This window comes from Microcaecilia unicolor, chromosome 1 (genome assembly GCF_901765095.1).
Source record: "Microcaecilia unicolor chromosome 1, aMicUni1.1, whole genome shotgun sequence".
In the NCBI taxonomy this organism is placed as follows: domain Eukaryota; kingdom Metazoa; phylum Chordata; class Amphibia; order Gymnophiona; family Siphonopidae; genus Microcaecilia; species Microcaecilia unicolor.
The window spans coordinates 36,719,220-36,735,390 of record NC_044031.1 but is presented as its reverse complement, the minus strand read 5'-3'; the positions used below and the strand labels follow the sequence as shown (position 1 = coordinate 36,735,390).

At 43.2% G+C, this 16,171-nt stretch overlaps 1 protein-coding gene across 1 annotated transcript in view; it reads left to right on the top strand.

The window, feature by feature from the left end:
• The window catches only part of ABCB8 (ATP binding cassette subfamily B member 8), an 80,003-nt gene extending 64,127 nt beyond the window's left edge, over positions 1-15,876 (top strand). Inside the window, exons 15-16 of the mRNA XM_030195580.1 lie at positions 2,194-2,444; positions 13,816-15,876. Of these exons, the coding sequence (XP_030051440.1) occupies positions 2,194-2,444; positions 13,816-13,896 (332 nt within the window). The 3' untranslated portion in view covers positions 13,897-15,876. The remainder of the gene's footprint in view (positions 1-2,193; positions 2,445-13,815) is intronic.
• Positions 15,877-16,171: the final 295 nt, after the last annotated feature.

The following is a 16,171-nucleotide window of genomic DNA, read 5'->3' as shown; positions in this document are numbered from 1 at the left end:
TTTTGTTTTAAATTACCCAAAGTCCCATCTCCTTCCAGTTCAAAAACTAGAATTCATAGGGGCTCTGCTGGATTCAACGACGGCTCATGCCTTTCTTCCGGACACAAGAGCGGACAACCTTCTGTCTCTTGTTTCCATGGTCAGAGCGTCTCAGCAGCTCAGCAGATGTTGAGACTGTTAGGTCACATGGCCTCCACAGTTCACGTGACTCCCATGGCCCATCTTCATATTTATTTATTGTGAACATTTATATCCCACATATTCCCACCAAGGCGGGCTCTATGTGACGTACAATGTTAGGAGAAAGTACAACACAATAGCAGTAGTGCAAAGCGGAAGAGAGAAAAGAAAAAAAAATGTGGATAAGGGGAGGGATGGAAAACTGGAGTCCATCTCCTTGCCAGTGTTTCAGGAGGGCAAGCGAGAATCTGATACTGGGCGTTTGCATAAGCTGGATGTTGGGTACATGTTGCGCAAGTAGACAGGAGTTCAGGAAATCAGACCAGTTGTTTGTGCTTTTTGGAGGACCTCAAGAAAGGGGAGGCAACGTCTAAAGCCATGGTGGCTTGATGAATTAAAGAGGCAATTGCATTGGCCTGTTTGCTCTTCAGGTGCCAAGTACCAGAAAAGTTAAATGCCCTCTCAGCCAGAGGTCAGTCTGCATCCTGGGTGGAGCATTCCCTTGTGCTGCCCAATCAGATTTGTAGAGTGGCTACTTGGGCTTCCTTCCATTTCTTTTGTTTGCCAATATAGGTTAGATGTACAAACTAGTGAAGATGCAGCCTTTGGAACCAATCATGGCAGTAGGGCTAGCGCAATCCCACCCAAACTGACTATTGCTTTAGTATGTCCCAGTTGTCTGGACTGTTCTGGTGGAACAGTAAAGGAAGGTTAAATTAAATTTACCTGCTAATTTTCTTTCCTTGAAGCCCTCAAGACCAGTCCAGGGGATTCCTTATTCAGAATCCAGAAAAGAGGAGTCAGGCTCATAGAACAGCCCTGAAGAAAAAAACTGTTAAGCCATTGCATCTAATGTGATTGGATGGGGAGGTGTGTCAGTGTTGAGGTATGTTGATCCTTTAGTAGCTGTGAGGATGTTATCAAGGCCTGGGGAACGTTGCTTGGCACTAGAAGCAGAGTTCTTTTTGGCGCAGACAAACAAGGATGTGCGCTGTCTTTTAACTGCTTCAGTGTGGGATCACTCTGTTGGTGAGTAAGATGGACCTTCCAGTCTCTCATGACGAGGGGTATTTCAAGTGTGATTTACAGAGAATGCATTTTGAGTCCTTAGAATGGCACAGGCTCAGGTAACTAACTTTTTCCTTCCAAAAACTCCTTGTTCCTTACTTTGGAAATTCCAAGCCCTAGGGGACATATAGGCACTTTTTGAGTAGCTTTTGTTGTTACGTGAGGATCCCATACATCAGAAACACAGATCTTTTGTCTGTGAGTGACATCTTATGTTTACATTTTGGGCATCTTTTGAAACTTGGTTTACCATCCAGCATTTTGAAGAGCAGTTCTACTACATTTAAACTCATTTTTGGGAGTCAATGAACATGACCAAAATAACAGGATAACCTGGCAGTTGAGAAAAGACTAAAAGGAACTGTCACTTGTTTTAGAGCAGGGACACCAGCGGAGGCTCTGAAAACCTTTCTAGAAGTTTCTGAGCTCTGGGAGAGAAATTTGACATGGCTCCATGTAGTGACGTCACCGCTTGTTTGGCTGAAGCAATCCTGCTTGGCTATGGAGAAAGCTGCATTCAAGTCTGGGGGGCTTTACTGGCAGTTTCTTCATCTAGTATGGGGGCAAGTGAGAGCCTTTTCAGTAGCATTGCCAAAACAGCTTGCCAGAAAATCTGTAACATGAGAAGGATTACAGGACCTTTCATAAACAATTAACTGTTTCCTTATGGAACAACAAATGAGTAGAAACATGAAGGACTGGAAGGGAGCATTAGTTTACTGCTCATTGTGTTAGAATGTTATTTTTACATGTATCTAGCTTCATAAGTGGCTTGGATATATTTAGATAATAGAAGTTTGTAAAATAAATAGGATCAGTGGGGAAGGAAAAATAGAATTTAGTTAACACAGACAAGACAGGCAGAGATACTTCATGAATGGTGCTGTGATACCTAATCTGATGTCATGGGTGTCCGCAGTCTGATCGTACTCTTGTTCCCCACAGGTGAGCGTGGAGTGACCCTCTCTGGGGGCCAGAAGCAGCGAGTAGCCATTGCCCGTGCCCTCATAAAGAATCCACGCATCCTGATCCTGGATGAGGCCACCAGTGCACTGGATGCAGAGTCTGAGCAGGTGGTGCAAGCAGCCTTGGATCGGGCTGCCACAGGTCGCACTGTGCTGGTGATAGCACACCGACTCAGCACCATCATGGGGGCGGATCTCATCGTGGTGCTCTCCCAGGGACGAGTGGTAGAGGTGAGTCTCAACACTAGCATAGGATGTCTTATGGTGGTGTTCCTATATATAACATTTTTGATAGGTTTTATGTTGGTAACATTTATTTTTGGGCTTATAAGTACATAAATATTGCCACACTGGGACAGTCCAAAGGTCCATCAAGCCCAGCATTTTGTTTCCAACAGTGGCCCATCCAGGTCACAAATACCTGGCAAGATCCCAAAAAAGCTCAATACATTTTATGCTGCTTATCCCAGTAATAAGAAGTGGAATTTCCCCGTCCATTTTAATAACGGTCTATGGACTTTTCCGCTAGGAAGCCGTCCAAACCTTTTTTAAACCCCACTAAGCTAACCGCCTTTACCACATTATTGAGTACTCTAATCCAGAACACTTCAGCCATGTGAGTCTGCACACTAGCAGACACGTGTACATAGACTATGAGAACAAAATTTGAAGAATGAAGTTGAGCTGAATGACAACTGGTTTGAAAAAGCTGGTTTTAAGTTTACCCCCTAATTCTAGAAAGCTGTGCATCCAAATTTCCGACTAGCTCACAAATTTGTGCATGTAACTTATACAATAAGGTCAGTTTTGTATTAAAACTTAATAGATTAATTAGCCTTAACCAGTTGGCTATAATTGGTGTTAATTTGCAGTTACAAGCGTAGCTGCTCTTAGTCAGTATTCTATAAGTTGTGTGTGATGGGGTTGAATAAAGGTGAGCCGGTCGATATTGTGTATCTGGATGTTCAAAAGGCGTTTGACAGAAACACCTCATGAAAAACAACTGAGGAAATTAGAAAGTCATGGGATAGAAGGTAGTATCCTATTGTAGATTAAGAACTGGTTAAAAGATAGAAAACAGAGATTAGGGTTAAATGGTCAATATTCTCAATGGAGAAGGATAGATAGTGGGGTTTCCCAGGGGTCTGTGCTGGGACCACTGCTTTTTAACATATCTATAAATGATCTAGAGATGGGAATAACTAGTGAGGTAATTAAATTTGCTGATGACACAAAGTTATTCAGAGTTGTGAAATCACAAGAGGATTGTGAAAAATTGCAAGAGGACCTTGGGAGACTGGGCATCCAAATGGCAGATGACATTTAGTGTGAGCAAGTGCAAAGTGATGCGTGTAGGAAAGAGGAACCCAAACTATAGCTACATGATGCGAGGTTCCACACTAGGAGTTACCATCCAGGACAAGGATCTAGATGTCATCGTTGACGATACGTTGAAACCCTTAGTTCAGTGTGCGGCGGCAGCAAAAAAAGCAAATAGAATGTTAGAAATTATTAGGAAAAGAACGGAAAACAAAACTGAGAATATTATAATGCTTTATTATTGCTCCTTGGTGCAACCACACCTCGAATACTGTGTGCAGTTCTGGTTACTGCATCTCAAAACAGATGTAGTGGAATTAGAAAGGGTACAGAGAAGGGCAATGAAAATGATAAAGGGGATGGGATGACTTCCCTGTGAGGAAAGGCTAAAGTGGCTGGGGTTCTTCAGCTTGGAGAAGGAGACGGCTGAGGCGAGATATGATAGAAGTCTATAAAATGCTGAGTGGAATGGGTAGATGCAACTCTCTTGTTTACTCTTTACAAAAATACTAGGACTAGGGGGCAAGCAATGAAGGTAAGAATTAATACATTTAAAAATAAACTGGAGAAAATATTTCTTTTTCAACTTGTAATTAAACTCTGGAATTTGTTACCAAGAATGCAGTAAAAGCAGTTAGCATAGCACGGTTTTTAAAAACCATTTAGATTAGGTCACGTGATATCATGCTAGGAGAGCAGACACAAGTGAGGGAGCTCCCGGGCCCGAACTGCAAAAAAACACCCTCCACAAGCAGAATTTTGTGATCTGAACCGGTTTCGTAAACGAAAAGGCTTGGTGAAATAGCAGGGCAGTGAAAAAGAACTTTAGTAGAGCCATTAGCATGTCTGCGAAGTTGCAACGCCGAGAGAAAGAGAAGGCGCCACAAAATGACTCTAAGATGGCAGCGGGTGAAGACCCTGGGAGCTCCTCCGTCAGCTCCGCATGAGTGGCTGAAGTAGTAGTGGAGGTAAAGAAGGCGATTGCAGACTTCCTGGATAAGCGCTTGCAGGGAGTGGTGGACAAGCTGGGCATAGTGGATGGGAAATTGGAATCTTTGAAAGGTGAATTTTCCACGCAGTGCCAGCGAGTCTCGGACCTCGAGGATCAGGTGTTACAGCTCTGAACTTTGACTAACACTTTACAAAGCAAGATGAAAGTACTGAAAGACAAAGTGAACGATATGGAAAACCGCTCCTGGAGGGGGAATTTACGTTTGGTGGGCCTTCCTGAAAGCATTGCGGAAGGGGGTCTGAGACAATTCCTGGAATCCTGGCTGAGTTCTACTCTGGGGCTGCGGGCTGAGTTGGGCCCGCTTCGTATTGTGCGGATGCATCGGCTAGGCCCGAAGAGACAGTAGGAGTCGCGCCCTCGAGTGGTTATACTGAAGGTCCTAAATTTTGTGCAAAAAGCAGAAATCTTTCAGGCTATAAGAGCTAAGAGTCCTCTTACTTATGACAACAAAATGGTGCTCTGCTTTCAAGACTTCTGAACTCGGGTGGCGGGCTTAAGGAGGGCATATGCCCCGTTGGGTGCTGAATTGCACCGCAGACATATGCAGTTTGCGTTGATATACCCAGCCTAAAGATTTTTACGGAAGGCAGGCCCCAATTTTATGACTCGCCTGAAGCAGCTCAGGCCTTTGTGCAAGATCTGCCTACTTCCATGGATATGGCCTGAAGGGAATTAATTTCTTTACATACATGGAACGCTGATTCTAAATGTTCTTTGGAGTTACCTAGGTGACTCCATTTTGCTGACTTGGACCCCTCACAATGGGTCGCATGCAACAAGTGTTTTTCTTGGTCGAGCAGAGTTGTGGAATGTCGTTGGATGGACCTTTTTACTTTACCAACATCTTTAGTATGGATACATCTGCTGGATTTGGGTTTAGACAAGTGTTGGTCCCAAGAAGTCTTCTGGACTGACATACAGAGCTTGTGCTTATTGGAAGCTGGACCATGGCTGCAGGGCTGTGCTGCTCGGAGGTCGGAGAGTCTGGAATGGCAATACAGAGCAGGATTATGATGCTACCAGATGGGACTATACTGTTCGGTGGACGGACCTGCTATATAACTATCTGAGCTTGAGACTAATAATATTTATTATTGAGTGGGGTTTTTTTTATTTATTTTATTATATGGCATTTATGCCTAGACTCTGCTTTATATGTAAAATTGAATTGAATCCTGGTGTTGCGGGGACACACTGATGTCCGGATCTTGAATTAATGCCATAGCTACTACACATGCCGATGGAACATGTAGTTCTCTGTTAGTTTCGATGTGGAGAAGGCATTTGATCGGGTGCTCTGGGGTTTTCTTTTTGCGGTTCTACAGCGATATGAGATATCTGGGGGGTTTTGGGAGGCGATTCGGGTTCTTTATAGGTCACCAAAGGCACGGCTCCAGGTTAATGCGGCATTCTCTTCCAAATTTGACATTTGCCAGGGCACATGCCAAGGCTGCCCATTGTCTCCCTTGCTTTTTGTTTTATCTTTGGACCCGTTGATCAAGGAGATTAGTAACAATCTGGGATTTAAAGGAGTTAATATAGGCACTCAAGAGTTTAAGCTCTCCGCATTTGCGAATGACTTACTGGTACACATTATTGATCCACAGGCATCTCTGGAGGCACTGATGGAGAGTTTCAGTGAATATGGAGATTTTGCGGGTATTAAACTGAATTTGGATAACTCTCTGGCGTTGCCCACTAAGTTGGCAATTAAGGAGGGATGGGTGGGTTCCTTTCCCTTGCAATTGGAAATCACTTCCTTCCGATACTTGGGCATTCAGTTACCGAAAACTACGGCTACACTGTATCAGACTAACGTTTCTGTGTTATTGGACAACACACACACGTTGCTGACTAAATGGGCTCACTTTCTTTTGACGATCCATGGTAGGATTCAACTGTTTAACATGGTATTGTTTCCCAAGTGGCTGTATGTGCTCCAACTCCTGCCCATTAAGTTATTGAAACGTGATTTGAGGATATTACAGCGGTTATTATCTAACTTTTGCTGGGCCCGGAAGAAACCAAAGTTGTCCTTTAAATACTTAATTGGAGCTTGGAGATATGGCAGAATGGGTCTCCCGAATTTATGCCTGTACAGTTACGCCTGTTTGCTTAGGCACTTGGGAGATTGGATAGTGGAAGAGCAGAATTTTACACCGCGTACTTTATGAGGCAGCTTATTACTCTCCATGGCATGTTAATTCTCTTTTACACTGTGCAACAAATTCGCTGCCATCGGGGATTCGCCATAGTGTAATTCTTAAATCGTTGAGACAGGTGTGGCACTACTTGGTTTCCATTTTGGGAGGTCGCCCTGAAGTTTCTGATCAATTACCGATAGTGGGTAACGTGCAATTCTCACCAGGTCTAGATAATGGGAGTTTTAAGCGTTGGGAAAGAAGAGGTTATTTTCTGCTAGAACATGTGTTGGATGGTCACGGCAAAATGCTTCCCTGGCACACTTTACGTGGGCGGGGGGTAGTGGAGGACAGGGACTTCCTGGCTTATGGCCAATTGCAGCACTATGTTCGCTCCTTGGATGGGTCTGCCCTGTCTACTTCTCTGGGTGGTCGTCTTCAGGCGTTTTTTGATAAGTTTAGAGAGGGGGGAATGTCCATATTGACCTTATGTAGGGCAGTGCGGGTGCTCTTACCTGCTCCAAAGTACGAAGACCTTATTGCTAAATGGAGCCTTGGGAAGGTCGAGGGCTTTGGGGGACCCACTTACTCTTGTTAAGCGTATATACCAGAGATTTCAATAAGCGTGGAACTAAAAGAGTGCCAATACCGTACCTTGCATAGGGCATATATGTCGCAGGAACAACTCTTTAAGATGGGGTCGTTAGATTCCCCAACATGTCAGAAGTGCAAACACGGACAGAACACATTTTACCATGCCTTTTGGAGTTGCCCGATGATACAGAGGTTCTGGCTTGCGGTGACTAGTTATTTGACAAGGTTATTGGGTCGTGTGGTGCCCTGTTCTCCAACTGGCTAGACAAATATGAAGTTTTCCATATTCCAAATCGCTCGCAGACCCTGTTTGTCCGCAAAGCAGGAGCTATAGGTAAGAGAATTGTACTGGGGGTCTGGGTGGGGGGAGAGATTCCTTCATTTTGGGCCTGGAGAAACTGTGTGTACGCATTGATGCTTTTGGAACGTCAGTATGCTAGGTGTTGTCCTAAGCGCCTGAAGGTGGTTCGTGCCGTGTGGGATGCGTACCTTTGATCCTTGCCACATAGAGTGTTAGGAGCTTGATTCTTAATTCTAATTGATGGTCTGGGCCTTGGTGGTGGTGCAGGGAGACTCCTTTCAGTTTCAGTAAAGGTGGTATGATTTCGAGGACTCAGAGTGTAGGTGCTGTGTATGGGGAGTGGTGCGCGCTTCTTCCCCTCCCCCTCACCCCCTTCTCTTTTTTTTTTCATTCTCTTTCTCCCTATCCTTTTAAGACATGATTTCAGCGTGGTTGCTTTGAGGTGGAGGGGGGGAGGGAGGGAAATTCCTGTAAATGAGTTTGATAACTAATGCTGTAACCTGTCTGCTACGCTTTATGGAAGTTTCTAGCTATTTTATACTGTTTTGACTGGTTGTTCTGTACGTTGTGTCATCAATAAAAATTGTTGAAATCTAAAAAACATTTAGATAATTTCCTAAAAGAAGAGTCCATAGCCATTATTAAGATGGTCTTGGGAACATCCACTGCTTATTTACTACTACTAATCATTTCTGTAGCACTACTAGATGTACACAGCACTGTACACTAAACATGTAAAAGTCCCTACTCGACAGAGCTTACAATGTAATCAAGACAAACAAACAGAGCAAATATGGGATTAGGGAATTACTTATAGTGGGAATGATTAAAGCAGACATGGGTAGTGAACAAGTGAATAGGAGTTAAAAGCAACCTCAAGAAGGTAGGCTTTCAGCCTAGATTTGAATACAGCCAGAGATGGAACTTGATGACCTGATTCAGGAAGTCTATTCCAGGCATATGGTGCAGCAAGATAAAAGGAACTGTATCTGTAGTTGGCAGTGGAGGAGGAGGATACAGAAAAGAGATTTGCCCAATCAACCGAGTTCCTGGGGAGGAGTGTAGGGAGAAATTAGAGTGGAAAGGTACTGAGGAGCTGCAGAGTGAATGCACTTGTAAGTCAATAAGAGAAGTTTGAACTGTATGCAGAAACGAATAGGGAGCCAGTGAAGTGACTTGAGGAAAGGACTAATGTGAGCATAGCGACACTGACGGAATATAAATTGTGCAGCAGAGTTTTGAACAGATTGAAGGGGAGAGAGATGGTTTAGAGGGAGACCTGTGAGAAGCAAGTTGCAGTAATCTAAGCGTGAAGTGATTAAGGAGTGTGAATAAGGTAGTGAGCTCTGAAAGGAAGGGACAGATTTTGGTGGTGATAGAGAAAGAAACAATAGGTTTTAGCAGTTTGTTAGATTTGTCCAGAGAGAGAGAGGAGTTGAAGATGACCCCAAGGTTGCAAGCTGACGAGTCAGGGAGGATGAGAGTGTTATCCACAGAAATAGAGAATGGGGGAAGAGGTGAGGTGGGTTTAGGGGGAAAGATAAGAAGCTGAGTCTTGATCATGTTTAGTTTCAGATGGCGGTGAGACATCCAGGCAGCAATGTCAGACACCAGGTTGAGACTTTGGCCTGGATTCCTGTTGAAAGTTTTGATGTGGAGAGGTAGATATGGGAGTCATCAGCATAAAGATGATACTGAAAATCATGGGAGAAGATCAGAGCACCAAGGGAATAAGTACAGATGGAGAAAAGAAGAGGTCCCAAGACAGAACCCTGAGATACACAGACTGATAGTGGGATAACTGCCAGAGCATACACTAGAAGTGTGATGGGAGAGATGAGAAGAAAACCAAGAAAGAGCAGAGCCTGGAAATCCAAGTGAGGACAGTGTATCAAGGAGTAGGTGGTGATCGACAGTGTCAAAAGCAGCAGATAGATCGAGAAGGATGAGGATAGAATAGAGGCCTTTGGATCTAACCAGGAAAGGTCATTGGAGACTTTAGCAAGGGCAGTTTCAGTTGAATATAGAGGACGAAAGCCAGATTGAAGTGGATCAAGAATAGCTTGAGATGAAAAAGTCAAGACAATGGCAGTGATAGTTGTGAGGAAGAGTCCACCAAGGTGGATGAACAACAAAATCCCACGGGAAGACAACAGTGAAAGGAGCGTGGGAAGTGGACCGGTGACTCAAGAACCCAGGACAACAGAGTATTATTCACGATGGTTTATTTTAGACGACACAGATCTGTGTTTCGGCCACAGGCCTGCCTCAGTAGTCTGAAAACAAATGTATATAAAATGTATATACGTAAAAGGAGAAATAATTTATGTGCAACAAAATGAAAACATATACAATGATATAAAATATTGTGATAAATAATGTAAAAGCATATAGACAATGGTATTTAAATTGTATAAATGTGGCATATAATATACAAACTATTAGACAATGGTATTCAAATGTAAAACGTAAAATCAATGTAAGAAATACAAGTAAAGGTGTAAAAAGACCTCGCCAAGTGTTAAAGCACTAAAATTAGTAGAGTTGATAGTATAGATTATCAATGCATACAAAAGAAAAACAAGTAAATAAAATAAACAATAAAAAAAATACTGGTATAGAATATCAGTATATCTGAAAATAAAAATATATATATAATAAATATATACATGTTCTGGGAAGAGACATCTGTGCATAAGAGGGTCAGATACACACATTATTGTAATGCAAGTTCTTAAGAGGCTCTATGAAAGAATGATGTAAAAATACACATAAATCTATGGTGTAATGGAGAGAGGGAAAGAAGGGGAGAAAATAAATAAAAAGGGGGAGGGGATAGGAGGATAAGAGAACAAATATAATGAGCAACACTAAGATATGTGTGTAAAAATATAAAACTTGTATATATAAAGAAGATAATTAGCATAAAAATAAACAACAAACACTTTTGAGATGTGGAGAGCATGTATAATATAATATGGAGTAATATAGTTATATCAGCAGAGGAAAGGGGCTAAGACATAGGGCTGGAGTTTATATGAAAACAAAAACTAACCTTTGTGGTCTGTATGAATGAGTAGAGCTCCGGAAAGGAGAACTTGTATATATTTATTATATATTCTTTTTTATTTTCGGATATATTAATATGCTATACCAGTATTTTTTTATTGTTTATTTTATTTACTTATTGTACTTTTGTACGCATTGTTAATCTATACTATCAACTCTTTTATTGTGATATCATTACTAATTTTAGTTCTTTCACACTTGACAAGGTCTTTTTACACCTTTACTTATATTTCTTACATTGATTTTACGTTTTACATTTGAATACCATGGTCTAATAGTTGTATATTATATACCATATTTATACAATTTTAATACCATTGTCTATATGTTTTTACATTATACATTATTTTTCATATTTTATACCGTATATGTTTTCATTTTATTGCATATATATTATTCTCCTTTTACGTATACACATTTTATATGCATTTGTTTTCAGACTCCTGAGGGAGGCCTGTGGCCGAAACACAGATCTGTGTCGAGTCTACAATAAACCATCGTGAATAGTAGTCTGTTGTCCTGGTTTCTTGCGTTATCGGTCCACTTCCCACTCTCCCTTCACTAGTGATAGTTGTAAGGGCATGTATGGTCCAATGAAGGTTTTTTAAGGAGTGGTGCAACTACAGCATGTTTGAAGGCATCAGGAACAGTTGCAGTAGAAACTGAAAGATTAAGGATATGACAGATAGAAGGGATGACAGTAGGGGAGAGAGTGCTGAGTTGATGGATGGGAATAGGATCAGAGTAACAGATAGTGAGTTTGGAGGAGGATAGAAAATGTGGAGCTTCCTCTTCAATGCTTTCAGAAAAGGTGGCAGGGGTTGAAGGAAAGTTGACAGAATGGACTGGGGAAAGGAGAGGTGGAGGTGACTTGGTTAATCTTATGAACCTTGTCATGGTCTGGTTGTTGGAGGTGAAGGCACTTTGAGTAGAGAGTTCAGTGTGGCAAAGAGACGGCAAGAGTTGGAGCCAAGTGAGTTTGTCAAATGGAGGCAGTAGTCTTGCTTGGCAAGTGAAAGAGCAGACTGGAAGAGGGTCAGCAAGAATTTGAAATGTATGAAGTCAGCATGGACAGGGGATTTTAGTCAAAGGTGTTCAGCAGATAGGGCACAGGAACATAGGTAGTGGATTCTAGAGATGGGGTTTGGTACGCCTTATAGAATAAGGAATGGGAGGAGCGAGAGTATCCAGAGCAGAGGAGAGAATAGTATTATAGGAAGAGACAGCCACATTGATAGACTTGGATAACACAGTGGTTGAGAAGAGGGATGAAGCACTGGTGGAGACAGTGCAAGGGTCAATAGCCTGAAGATTCCTAAATGCATTGGAGGAGATTGGATGGGACTGGGGGGAGGGTGATTAAGTGTGAAAGTTATCAGATGATGGTCAGAAAGTGGAAGAACTGAGGTGGAGAAATTGGTAGTGAGCAATTGGAGAAGAAGATGAGATCAAGGCAGTGGCCATTCTGGTAAGTAGGAGTAGTGGAGCACAGTTGAAGATTGATTGAGGATGTTAAAGCAAGAAACTGAGAGGCATAAGAGTCGGGGGGGGGGGTCATTAGTATGAATATTAAAATCCCCAAGAGTGAGGGAAGAAGATGAAGGTTCAAAAAAGAAAGAAAGCCAGAAGTCATCGGTGAGAAAGGAAGAAAGAGACATAATCAGGGGGTCGATAAGTGACTGCTACTTGAAGATGTAGAGGAATGAATAGATGGATGGAGTGGACTTCAAAGGAGGAAAGGCAGCGAGACTGAGGGGAGAAAAAAGGTTGAAATCTACTGGAAGGTGAGAGTAACAGCCCAACACCACCCCCGACTAACTGGGCAAGGTGTATGGGAGAAAAGGTAACCTCCATGACACAGGGTAGCAACTGAACCAGAGCCTTCAGAGCAAAGCCAAGTCTCAGTTAGTGCATGCAGGTGGAGAGTACAAGAGAGAAAGAGGTTGTGGATGTAGGCAAGCTGGTTGGAGACAGAGCGGACATTCCACAGGGCACATGAGAGAGGCAGAGAAGGGGAACGAAGTGGAACAGAAATAAGACATTGTGGTGTGACCTGCACGAGCAGAGTGAGTTGTGATTTGGAGGACCAGGATTGGGATTAATATCCCCAGCAGAGAGCAGGAGAAGGAGCAAAAGAGTACAGAGAAGAATAGAAGAGTCATGACGACAGCGACAAAGATGAGATGCACTCACACAGAATGGAGATGATTGAGAGAAAGGAAGAAATGAAGAATAAGCAGCATAAAATCTGTTTTACTCTTTTGAGATCTGGTGACCTGAATTGGCCACTGTTGAAACAGGCTACTGGGCTTGATGGACCTTTGGTCTGTCCCAGTATGGTAACACTTAGGCTCTTATGTAAAGGCAATTGCGAATTCGATTGCAGTTTATAGAATCTGCACGTAGCTTATGTCATCCCAAGTCCTAACGCCTAACTTCAGAATTGTTCCCTTAGTGTTTAGTGATGGGGTTGAATCCTAGATACTGGGAGGGAGAAGGTTCCATAAATAATGAGCAATGACAGGGAAAGTACAAAAAATGAGACGATACTTTTGTACAGAAGAATGAGAGAAGTGTATGAAGAGAAGCAGAGGAGTGAGAAGTGGAATGGTTGGAGGAGCAGAACTGTGGCTGTATTTGTAACCTCAGGAGTTGAGACTCTTCTTCCCCCTAAGCTGGAGGGCTTTCCACTGGCACTTAGGGAGGCTCCTGATGCAGGAGATACACTTATTGAAAGACCTCTTTCAGAGTGTGCATGTGCTTATCTAGAAGATCTTTAGCGACTTTGGAAGGCATAGCTGGTATCTTGCTCTTAACCTTCCATTTCCCCCATTACAGCACCTCCAGCAGGACACTACACCAAACCAGCACGTTGGCTCTTCAGTACCCAGTATCACCAGGGGCAGCCCGAAACACTTTGGAAGCTCTTAAGCTCCCTCCATCAACTCTGATCCCCATTGAGCTCTGACAGGGCTCCAAAGGAGCATTCCTTGCTCTTTAGTTCTAATGCCCCTATATAGCTTAATTGGTACAGCAGGTTGTAGTGAACTTTGGTACAGAACAGCAGCAGTTTGATGCAAATTACACTAGCAGGTGAGATCTCCCCTGGGGTTTGGGTAGAAGACTCCTGCAGAAGATGTTGAGTTTCTTTTCTTTTCTCCACAGGCTGGTACCCATTCTGCACTGCTGAATAAAGGAGGCTTCTATGCAGAGCTGATCCGCAGGCAAGCCAAGGAACTAAAGTGAGAGCAGGGCAGGCTCTTCCTGGATTGTACTGTAGTCCGCACCATCCCATAATGCAGAACCAGTGAGGCAGCCTCTACTGCAAGTGGTCCAGGGCCTGGCTGTCTAATGGAAATGACTTTTTAATAATTACAAATCATGTGTAGACTGTGTCCTGGCAGAACAGGAGTGGTAGGAGAAGTACAGTGCCTCCAGAACTTGACTAACTATTAGGGCACATTAAGCTTGCAGATCTAGTGTACTGGAACTATCCTAAGTTTAAAAAGAAAAAGGGAGGGGGGGCTGGAACCTTCTAACACATCTGTTATTGGTCTGTATGACCTTTTAGGAAACCACTGAGCTAGAACACCCATTGCAATGGATGGGGGTGTTATAGGAATGCTCTGACTGTGCTTTAGCCAGCAGTGTGTTCATTGACATTACTAAATAGTAATTGTTAATGGAGCTCTGCTGCCTGAAGTCCTATGATTCTAGTAAAGGACAAAACTAGAAGTAACAGAATGGAATGTTTGATTTCATAAAAGGAGAGATGCTGGGGCTGTAACATTTATGAGCCCCATCATACGCACAGTCGCTGAGGATTGGGAAATGAGCACAGTACCATGAGCGTTATTCCCAACATAGAGACATGCTGACACCCTTTTCTAAGGCGTGTTTTGCTCATGCAGTAGTGCCTGTTCAGGGAGGGGAGGAGGAGGGCATGGGCACCTGTCGTCTATCTGTATGCACGCACACGTTGTCTGTCTGCACGGGCAAACCTATGCATAAGCCTAAAAGCGGGAACAATGTGAAAATAAGAGTGAGCTGGGAAATCAAGACTTGCTACTCAAAGAAGAGCAAGGAAGAAAACAGTGCAGCAGGGACCCTCAATCTGACTGCCACCAAAATAAATGAAAAACCCCATGGTGGTGCAATTGGCAGTGTGTTGCCAGGAGCCCGACTCCCAGTGGCAGAGACAGAGCTACATCCCAGGCAGGAATGACCAGAGCTGGTGCAGGGAACCCAAATGCCAGCACACAGCAGAATGAGGTAGTGGGAATGGGAGGGGAATGCAATGCAAGGGGAAGGAGACAGAAGGGAAATGTAAGGGGAATGGGTGCAAGGGCAGGAAGAGGTTGAAGGAAGTGAGTATTTGGGGACAGGGGCAGGTATATCTAGAACCAGAGCAATATGCACTACAGCCTCCTGCTAGCCAGCCATACACATACACCCTGCTCTCATGGTACACTTTACTATGTTTCATCCTTCCAAACCAGGAGAAGACATGCCTTTCTGTGAGTCGGAGAAGGGAAGTGTGCCATTGGGTCACACTGTAAGTATGCAGTCAGTGGAAAAGGTCAGGCGACTGCATATTGCCTGTTGCCTCACTTAAATAGGACTGTCCAGCCAGCTCAGTAGCAGGGCTGTGCACTGTCTTTCGGAGACATGGGTCTGATTTCCTTGGTTGCAGGCAGCGTTTGTAGCCTCTGGAGAGAGTACCATCACTATGTAAGGGTAACATGTCATGGACGGATACAGGGCTTCTGAATGCAGGGTTCCAGTAGGAGTCTTGGTGTGTGGCTCCTTGGGCATTGCAGCGATTGAGCTAAATGAGTTAGGAAGGAATGTAAAATGAGTAAACATTAAATTTAAAAAAGCAAAACAAAATGCAGTACTTGTTCCCTTCTGAATGTGATTATCTGTCCAAGTCACAGGTTTGAGAAATGCACTGCTCCCTTTCTCCCTCCCTGCTGCTCACATGCATAGCAACATTGATGCAATTTCCTTCTTTTAACATGGGTCCAACATTGCTGTAGATTTCTGTAGCTACATGAGCTTAATGCAATTACCTGCTGCAAAATTGGTACTAGTTGTTATGCTTATATAAAGAACAGTCTAGGGTGCATTCCCTTTCCCGTGGCTAATTTTTTATAAAACTGTCCCACTGCTTAAGCTCTGCACAAATTTATTTGGTCTTACGCCTGCAGGACCTGTTGTTATTTCCATGTTCTTTAATAATAACTTCTTTGTCTAAGCGTGGGCTGGGTATGTAGCTTCTTGAGGCTAAAGTCCCTACTGTTTGCAGTACTGTAGCGGCAGTACAGATATCTAGAATTACTCCATTAGTAGTTCATAAGTGCCTACAGTACTGAAAGTTAGGTATGTTTCACACTGGACTTTGCAGGATTTTCAAAGAAAGTATGTGCATGTTTTCACTGGGAATACTATCCCAAGAAAATTCTTCACACACATGTTATACCTACGGCTTTGGATGGATACTTTGAGTAAATATGTTTCT